The sequence below is a fragment of the Rhamphochromis sp. 'chilingali' genome (assembly GCF_963969265.1).
Source record: "Rhamphochromis sp. 'chilingali' genome assembly, chromosome: 11".
In the NCBI taxonomy this organism is placed as follows: Eukaryota; Metazoa; Chordata; class Actinopteri; order Cichliformes; family Cichlidae; genus Rhamphochromis; species Rhamphochromis sp. 'chilingali'.
Genome location: NC_137938.1, coordinates 12,814,598 through 12,824,397, shown reverse-complemented (window position 1 = coordinate 12,824,397; position 9,800 = coordinate 12,814,598). Strand labels below are relative to the sequence as shown.

The 9,800-nt window shown below is 38.9% G+C and overlaps 1 protein-coding gene across 2 annotated transcripts in view; it reads right to left on the bottom strand.

Annotated features, from left to right (window-relative positions):
• Positions 1–9,800, bottom strand: part of LOC308406417 (ankyrin repeat and IBR domain-containing protein 1-like) — a 36,262-nt gene that overhangs the window by 21,402 nt on the left and 5,060 nt on the right. For both annotated transcript variants that reach the window (XM_080897419.1, XM_080897418.1), the window contains exons 5-8: positions 9,048–9,165; positions 3,417–3,625; positions 642–730; positions 362–506 (exon numbers count right to left, since the gene is read on the bottom strand). In XM_080897419.1, the coding sequence (XP_080753545.1) occupies positions 362–506; positions 642–730; positions 3,417–3,625; positions 9,048–9,165 (561 nt within the window). The remainder of the gene's footprint in view (positions 1–361; positions 507–641; positions 731–3,416; positions 3,626–9,047; positions 9,166–9,800) is intronic.

The following is a 9,800-nucleotide window of genomic DNA, read 5'->3' as shown; positions in this document are numbered from 1 at the left end:
TTAAGTGCCCCTAAATTACTTATTTTACAAACTGCTAATGTGTAATTACAACTCTAAACTGAATGAAGAAGACATAAAAATATGTTGAAAGAAAAATGAATAATATTCATTGTTGCTTGTGGCACTTTGACAACAAAAAATGTCATTGTTTCAAGTAAAGATTATTTCACACATAACCGATTTAATTCCTCTACCTTTATTAGTTATACCCTTCCATTTAAGTGAGTAATGGTATTATCATAACACAATACGGCAACGCCAGAATCATCTTTTATTCCCGACAAAATTATTTGAATATTTTGTGCTGGAGGCTCACAGCTCAGTTCATTTCAATTCCTTCCTTTTTTGTTTTCATCACTACCTTGATGTCAAACTGGAGGTAGCGCTTGTCCATCTCTCTGGAGACCACACCCTCTATGACTTCCACTGGTACTAGCTGGTAGCAATCAAAGGCTGGGCAGAAAATGTTGTGGGCTTCTCCTTCTTGGATTTTTAAATTCAGAAAACTTTGAAAGCATTCAAATAATAGTCAGAAATGAGATATGCAAAGAACAAAAACACTGAATAAGATCTGTGCATGCATAGTACAGACACCCCAAGCAATCTGCAGAATCCTCAGGCCATACCAAAATACGACTTACCCTTCCCAACATGATCTACAAAAGTCGTGGCCACAGGGCATGTCAACAGGTTCTTCAAAGACGGAGAGGGAAGAGATGCAGATACCACACTGTGAGACGTAAATATCAAACCACAATATTAGCATCAACAAGATACACTCTATTTAAACTCTTTTAATTTTTTGAACAAATTAAGTCAGTTTTAATCAATAAAAAAATAAGTAAATCTGGTATAACTTCAAAAGGTCCTTGTGTTATAGTCCTGTTTTGTTCTGTTACATAACCGTGCCACTGTTTACAGTCTTTGAAAAAGTCACTGAGTTTTTCTATTTTTCTATTTTTTGCTTGAAATGCCAGAGTTTGAGAATGTCCTGGCTTGGGAATGTTCTCCAAATATTGTGATGTGAGGGCGATTTTAATGTGAGACGACATGTCAGAGGTGGAGAAGTTATTGAGTTGATATGTCAATGTGTACAATTATACAGAACAGTAGCCCGAAGTAGTTTATGAAAAGCCACTGTGCCAATGTTATGACCTCTGCTAAGCATGTGGCTCATTCCCATTTCTATTATTAGATCTATTTTTCAGATACCCACAGAAAGTTGAATCACAAACAAAGAGTGTATTTGACACACAGTCAAATACACAGGCCTTGTTACAGTGAAAGACTGATCCTCACAAGACATAAAGAAGGCAGTGTACTTCAACAAAGCAGGTATTGATCTGTGAAAGAGCAGAATGTGATAATCAACTCTAACCTTTAAACGGGCCTTTGAGTACACTCAGTCGATTGACACAGGGCAGTTCAATTACGCCTTTTCAGATGCACAACTTAAGATACCCTCAGACATTTGTCTGACATGTTCATATCTTTGATGTTTCAATCCAGAGTGTTTTGGTGTTTTAAGTAAACCCCTGATAGAGAGCAACTGAAGCTGACAGCCTTGATTTATAGATTAATAAAGTGTGTCAGCTTTAGCTATTATCCATCAACACACATCGCCAATGGATATATTCATTCATCCAAAAAGATATGTCTTTATACTTTTCAGAAACTGTCAAAAACTATCTGATTCTCCCTCCAGGTACCATCATTTTGGTTTAAAAATCATTACTACAAATTTGAAATAAATTTAACAACCAAGAAAACAGCATTTTCTTCCAAAGAAGCTTCATAAAGTTATATATTTAAAAAAAAGTCTGCAGTATGCATTTCTCACACTGCACTGCCATCTCAATTCCCAATTTTGCAAACTATTCCAGAATAAAGTCTAAACCCAAGCTAACCGACCTTGCTGACCTTACAAACCCTGATTTTTATAAAGCATTGTCAGTCTCCAATAGCGAGCAGTAAACAAAATGAGTTGCTGTCAGCAATAAATGAGATAAAGGCTAGATGCCTAGTAAACTTTGTTTTGGTCCAGGACATATTACTTTTTGCTCACAAAAAAGTCAATTTCCAAACACTTTTTATAATTACGGGAAATGCCAGACTAGATCAGGATAACAGGTGGGCAATTAAACAGGGAGTTTACAGCTCCTTTCACAGCAAGAGGGCAATAAGGTTCCTTTCCCTCACTGCAGGCTTTGTAAAAACACTGGTGGAAAATACACCTTTCATGAAGCTTAGAGAGCACACTTTAATGCTGTGGGAGGTGTAGTTGTTGAAAGCTGAAAAAATAATTATCTACAGTGACTGAACTACCACTACCTCCCTCAACCTTTCACCCAAAAGGCCAAAGGAGGGAAAACCAAAACTATTTTACTTACGAAATGTATGCACCCCCATTATATCTCAGTGCAGACTGTAAGTGTCTAGCAGCTACAGTTGATCACAATTCACTCACCTTCTGTAAGTGCTTAAAAAACTTTCCAGTATTTTTAATTAGTTTAAAACTAACCCCTGGTGGTGGCATCACTGCGGACTACCCACCCCCACAAAACAGTCGCACGAGAGTCAACACTCTCCCTTACGTGTAACAATGTTAAAACTGTGAAAACAATAACATGACATCTTTAGTGAGACGTGCCCAAACATACAGCAGTAATATAACATAATATAACATACGACATGTGCAGCCGTCAATCATGTTTGATAAAGAAGGAAAGCGCAACATGAAGGATGTCGTATCTTAAATTAGCATATTTTATATAGCATAACAAAACTCAACACTGTTCAGGACTTGCCTACATGATAACTGACAAAACACTGGATGACATATGAGAAAAGGAAGCCCTGCTTCTGTTTATGTTTGCAAGGTAGACCACTGGCATGAATACTAATGACTTCTAGCAACATATATTTACTGGGAAAGAGTGAATCATTATGCAGAAAGACATCTGTGATCATAAAATTTTAAAGAATTCAGCTGAAACACTTCAGAAAATCTTGGGACTCCATGAATTTTATTTAAATATGCACTGCTATACACATTTTATGGGAATGCTGCCAGTTAATCTATGCACCTCCGTGCCTAAAGCTATCCCCTGCTGCTATAGGAGCATCAGTCAGGAAAACATGCTGTGGCCGACTGTGATCCTTTTTCATTTGATCGTTCTTTATCAATAAGTACAGTTAAACAATGGCTAAAACTTTTTTCTCCATTTACTGACCTACATTTATCAATCTAGAGCTGTCACAGTGTTTTCAGCAAAAAAAGAAAAAAAATGGCAAGTGGATTTCAACCCTAATGTAGTGATTTAAAAAGCGTATTTAGTTACATCCACCTTATAAATTAATTTGTCTAGCTTTATCAGTTCAGGATGTAGCAGTAAACAAGAGCCATCTTGTCTTACCAGAGAAGACTCCTCATCAGCAGGCATGAGGCTGATTTGGTCTGGTGAAGTGATGGAGGAGCGGGTGGTCCTAGGCGTCCGGGGAGAAGGTAAGGTGTCCCAAGCATTGCAACCACTTGGGGGTGGGTTGGGCATTTGCACACCTGAGCGTTGGCAGCACTCTGCCGCATTGGCCATCCAGGCTTCTAAGAGCTTCTCTCGGTCCCAATCTGACACAAAAAAGACATCTTATTTTAGTATATACTACCTAGAGAATGAAACTCTGCTTGTGGCATGATGTTTTGATCCGAACGATCAGACCAGTGACTGGAGGTGCAGATGTCGGTATGCAGAGAATTTTTAAAGGGGAAACAACGCAGTGCAATAGGTGCTGATGGACTGGAAGTCAGACACACATTTTTATAAGATAACTTGATACCTGTTGTCTAACAAAAAGTTTACGATGATCCTTGTGTGTGGCTTAAAAAAAATTGTAACAAGGTGCTGAAGTTAATTGGTTGCTGCCGTATTTCTTAAAGTTTTTTTCATGAGTTTATTTAAATAACTGAAGCATCAGACAGCAGCAGAATCAATGCACAAGCTTCCTAAAAGCTGTGTGCATTTATGCATGTGACACAACAGAGATAACTTAATTACTTGTAATAAATTATTCCTGACACTGACACAGGATAGCTCAGGATCTAAGAGCAAATTACATTGTTTCTTTTCAGAAAGGTGAGATGTCCCACAGGCTCACAGTTTATAACCTACAATTTAGAAAGTTACGATAACTGACTGCCAGTGCATTATACGTCACTTTATGTAATGTCTAATTTCCAGTATAGCACATACAGTGGGGCAAAAAAGTATTTAGTCAGCCACCGATTGTGCAAGTTCCCCCACCTAAAATGATGACAGAGGTCAGTAATTTACACCAGAGGTACACTTCAACTGTGAGAGACAGAATGTGAAAAAAAAATCCATGAATCCACATGGTAGGATTTGTAAAGAATTTATTCGTAAATCAGGGTGGAAAATAAGTATTTGGTCAATAACAAAAATACAACTCAATACTTTGTAACATAACCTTTGTTGGCAATAACAGAGGTCAAACGTTTACTATAGGTCTTTACCAGGTTTGCACACACAGTAGCTGGTATTTTGGCCCATTCCTCCATGCAGATCTTCTCGAGAGCAGTGATGTTTTGGGGCTGTCGCCGAGCAACACGGACTTTCAACTCCCGCCACAGATTTTCTATGGGGTTGAGGTCTGGAGACTGGCTAGGCCACTCCAGGACTTTCAAATGCTTCTTACGGAGCCACTCCTTTATTGCCCGGGCGGTGTGTTTTGGATCATTGTCATGTTGGAAGACCCAGCCTCGTTTCATCTTCAAAGTTCTCACTGATGGAAGGAGGTTTTGGCTCAAAATCTCACGATACATGGCCCCATTCATTCTGTCCTTAACACGGATCAGTCGTCCTGTCCCCTTGGCAGAAAAACAGCCCCATAGCATGATGTTTCCACCCCCATGCTTCACAGTAGGTATGGTGTTCTTGGGATGCAACTCAGTATTCTGCTTCCTCCAAACACGACGAGTTGAGTTTATACCAAAAAGTTCTACTTTGGTTTCATCTGACCACATGACATTCTCCCAATCCTCTGCTGTATCATCCATGTGCTCTCTGGCAAACTTCAGACGGGCCTGGACATGCACTGGCTTCAGCAGCGGAACACGTCTGGCACTGCGGGATTTGATTCCCTGCTGTTGTAGTGTGTTACTGATGGTGACCTTTGTTACTTTGGTCCCAGCTCTCTGCAGGTAATTCACCAGGTCCCCCCGTGTGGTTCTGGGATCTTTGCTCACCGTTCTCATGATCATTTTGACCCCACGGGATGAGATCTTGCGTGGAGCCCCAGATCGAGGGAGATTATCAGTGGTCTTGTATGTCTTCCATTTTCTGATGATTGCTCCCACAGTTGATTTTTTTCACACCAAGCTGCTTGCCTATTGTAGATTCACTCTTCCCAGTCTGGTGCAGGTCTACAATACTTTTCCTGGTGTCCTTCGAAAGCTCTTTGGTCTTGGCCATGGCGGAGTTTGGAGTCTGACTGTTTGAGGCTGTGGACAGGTGTCTTTTATACAGATGATGAGTTCAAACAGGTGCCATTCATACAGGTAACGAGTGGGGGACAGAAAAGCTTCTTACAGAAGACGTTACAGGTCTGTGAGAGCCAGAGATTTTCCTTGTTTGAGGTGACCAAATACTTATTTTCCACCCTGATTTACGAATAAATTCTTTACAAATCCTACCATGTGGATTCATGGATTTTTTTTTCACATTCTGTCTCTCACAGTTGAAGTGTACCTCTGGTGCAAATTACTGACCTCTGTCATCATTTTAAGTGGGGGAACTTGCACAATCGGTGGCTGACTAAATACTTCTTTGCCCCACTGTATTGGTTCATTTAGTAAGTGCTGATGGGATGCTTGAATAAAATAAAGTTGATGTAAAAGAGACAAAATGACGATCTAAGGAAAAAAGAAGCTTCAGAAAGAGTATTTCTTTATGCAGGAATCAGGTGTGTCATGACCAGAGTAACAACTGAAAGCACAAGTGGTGATGGGACAGGAACTGCTCACTATAGTATGATAGTGATCCAGAATGTCCTGCCCTTTGGGAAGGCAGTTAGTTTACTATCTTTATTTAAGTTACTAAGGACATTATCAGCAGAATTCAGGTTTTTCCACTCCATACACAGCATTGTTGTGTCTCCTGCACAGTTGCTGGTGGCAGTGAAATGTGAATGCTGACAATTTTAAAAAACCACCCAAGAAAATATGAGGCAAACTCACGGTGGAAGTAGATGGGTTTACAGAATGGGAAGAACGATTCCAGATCAGGAGAACAGTGATGTTTAATCATCGCGCCGGCTGTTGTTAGTGTGAAAACAGATTCTACAACCTTTCCTCTTGCCAAAAATGTGGTGATCTGCTCTGAAGAGCTCAAAGCCTGCCAGCTACAGCGCAGAGTCCAATATCAATTCACAGAACCTACTTTCTGTGAAGCACAAAATGGAAGATAAAGAAAAGACTTTTTTCCTTTCACTAGCAACTATAAACACGCAAGTTATTGTCAAGACACAAATAAGAAGTACGCAATGTAGCAGGGCCAATTAAAAACATTTTCTGACTGTTTGAAGATTACATTTTTTTTACAATACTTTATGATTAGGCCTAAAACAGACATAACATACTGAATATATGAATTCCCATTTAACCTGTCAAAACAAGACTTAAGTTTGAATTTCATGGACAAAAAATGCATTTCAGTGAATCTCATTTTACATTTGTGTGGATTCTCAATAGAAATAGTCCAGTAGCCACCAGCATTTAAGCCTTTTAAACTAAACAAAGACCTGCTGCCATCTGGTTTTCTGTTTTAGAATAGCTGTTTAATCTCGCATCAGGACACGGACAGATTTGAGAGGCTCTCAGTATAAATATTGGATGACTTGTGGACTGTGCCCGAGTCCAAATAGTCTACCCTCCTAAAATAAGGAACACGACCAGGTCAACTGTGCAATTAGGCCATTATCAGCCTCAAGACAGGTTTGCCACCAATCAAATGACTAACGCTCTAAATGGCCTCCTTTAGATAATGAATGTCGTAACAACCCCCATCCCAATCTAGCTCCATTCAATTAAAACTAATCAATGTGTATGGCCCTATCTTAAAGCCTTTAGCCATTATATAGAGTCTGAAAGTGAAGTCTTCACATTTAGTCTTAAATATCAAAAATTTGTTGGGAAATACAAATTGTCAGGAACAAAGAAAGATGGAAAAGCAAGCAGTTCAGCAGACGAGCAATGAGGAGACGATAAGAGATTGTTACAAATTGTGGAAATGAGGCTTTTTCGAAATGAAATGACATGCGAGTACAAAAACCCTTCTCCAGGACATGCAAAATGCTGAAATGTTTCAGCAGTCCCATGATAAAACTGAATAAATATAGCACCATTCTGGGGTCAATCTCCCGCCTCTGAGCTCTTAAAAGTGTGTCTCATATGTAGCACACAGCTCAACAGACAGCCCTTAAGCCCATTTAATTAAAAAATGAGGTGGTGAAGTCATACACAAACATTTTTGCCAAGTTGTCTGAAGTAACGATTTACAAAAGCCTCAAATCAGTAAAACTTTCAGAAACACTTGAACACACTATCTTGTGTCCAGCTGTAAATGAAGCAAGTTTGAAAACTGGTGGGTTAAGACTGCAAGTCTAATAAAATCTGATATATTTACTCAGTACTTGGCCAGGCCTAAGTTAAGAGTGAAGTAATTAAGACAAATTCAGGAAAGCATATTTTCTCTGCAGCACACTACTATTTCTAGGAAAAACATAACAGAATGTAATAAAAATAAATTAGACGTGCCAAGGATTTTACATAAAAATCCATGGTTCACGCTGCGGATTATTTAATCTTATTTACAGTAAATCAGGCGCGAGCCTAAGTAACCTAATTAAGCAGTGTTTGTTCTCAAATTGTTTGTTGAAATGAATACGCTCACTAAAACTACATTTAGATCATGTAAAAGCTCTCTCCAGTGACAACAGAACAAGTCCAATTCTTTCAGCGTACTGCATATTTATAGAAAATAAATCCCTTATCCAAATACAAAAAACACTTTCTGTATTTTCTATTTTGTAGTCATTTCTACATTTAAAAAGCATGGTAACCCCATGTAAAATGCACCGTTACACATTTTCACAGCATCACAGCCACAAGATTAGAATCAGGGTTTCACATTAGGTGCCGATACACAGAACCTCCTTAGAGAGTGACCAGGAGAAGCTTTTCTTATTTTAAGCTTGTTTGGTTTGGTCTTACAAGCTATTAAATTGTGTGGTGTCATGTTTAGGTCTGAGGTCTGCAGCAAAAGGCTGGAGATATCTAAGTCTGCTAAGACATAAAAAAGTCTTGAAGTTATTCTCAAGATCGGTCATTCCACTGTATTAAACAGCTGCCAATTTGTACCAGACTCCTTGCTCCAGCAAATTAAACCCAAACAGAACAACATAAAAAGTATAATAAAAATACCACAACATTTCATCAAAGGGTCTTCAGCCATTTCTTACTACTGGTGTCAAAAGGCGTTCATTTACAATAAGATGCAGGGAAAATCTGAACTGCAATGCAGACGTGCCTTGCTTATTGAGAGGATCCTGCTTATTGGTCTGAATCCCACTGAAATGTCGTGTGGATTTTAAAACAGGCAGTGTGTAAGAGAAACCTTAGATTAAACATTCTGTAACTGACAGGATTTGTATGGAAGAGCGGTCAAAGACTTTAATAAGCCAATATCTGAGACAGGTGAACAATTATGCAAATCATGGCCAAGGGTATACTTACCTCGTCCACTAAAGTGTATGTATGGATGTGTGTGTATATATATTGAAAAGTGTTGAAAAGTGTTTTATGTGGTGTTAAATTAAATCTAACCAGTGTATCAAATGCTTCCTTGTCCATATACTTTAACTATGTATGTCATTTGTTTAACTACTATGTTACTATGTTTACCCATTAAGCTGTCAGGATATTACTAGTCCAAATAATTGAAAGGACAACCAGTACTGTGTTTGTTTAATAGTACCATGGGCACGTAGCAGTGCTTCTGCAGTGAAAAGAGGGGCTTGTAGCATGTCAGCTGTCTCCACTATCAGCATGTCCTTCAGCTTCCGAAGATCCTGTGGCCGCAGGCCCTCGTACAACTAGAGTAAAGGGTTGACAAGAACATAATAAGAGAGGAAATGTAAGGACAAAGATAAGAAGTAAAAGGAAAAAAAAGACAGGTTGTCAGAGAAAGGTAAAGAAAGAGACAAGAGGACAACAGTGGGTGAGATTGGGGAAAAGGGTGATGGGTGAAATAATGGTAGGAAAGAAAGATTGTGAAAAAAGGGGAAGAGAAAATAAAGAGAAAATAAGTACTACAACCACCTGAAACATAAATGATTGCTGACACAGGACTTAGCCAGACCCAGAGAACTAAAACTGATGATGATGATCACATGTTTTAAGCTAGACTGTTTTGTGTGAGTAATTTGTGAGTCTGTTTGTGTCCAACCAAAACAAGTTCAAGTAAAGAATGTGACTAACTCCTGCAAAAATGTAAACACTGAAATACAGTCAACTAGTGGATTTTTCCAAGAGCAAAGTTACCATCATATGTTGCTTCTATTCCTTACTTATGTAGCTAAAGGGTTATAAGGACGAATCAAGTGTAACAATACAGAAGCTGTGTGGGATCAGCCAGGCTAGGATGACCAGGGTAGCTCATTTAAAACAGTTTGACCTAATACAGCAACAACAGTGAAATTACTTTTTGGGGGGATTTTTTTAAACAGCA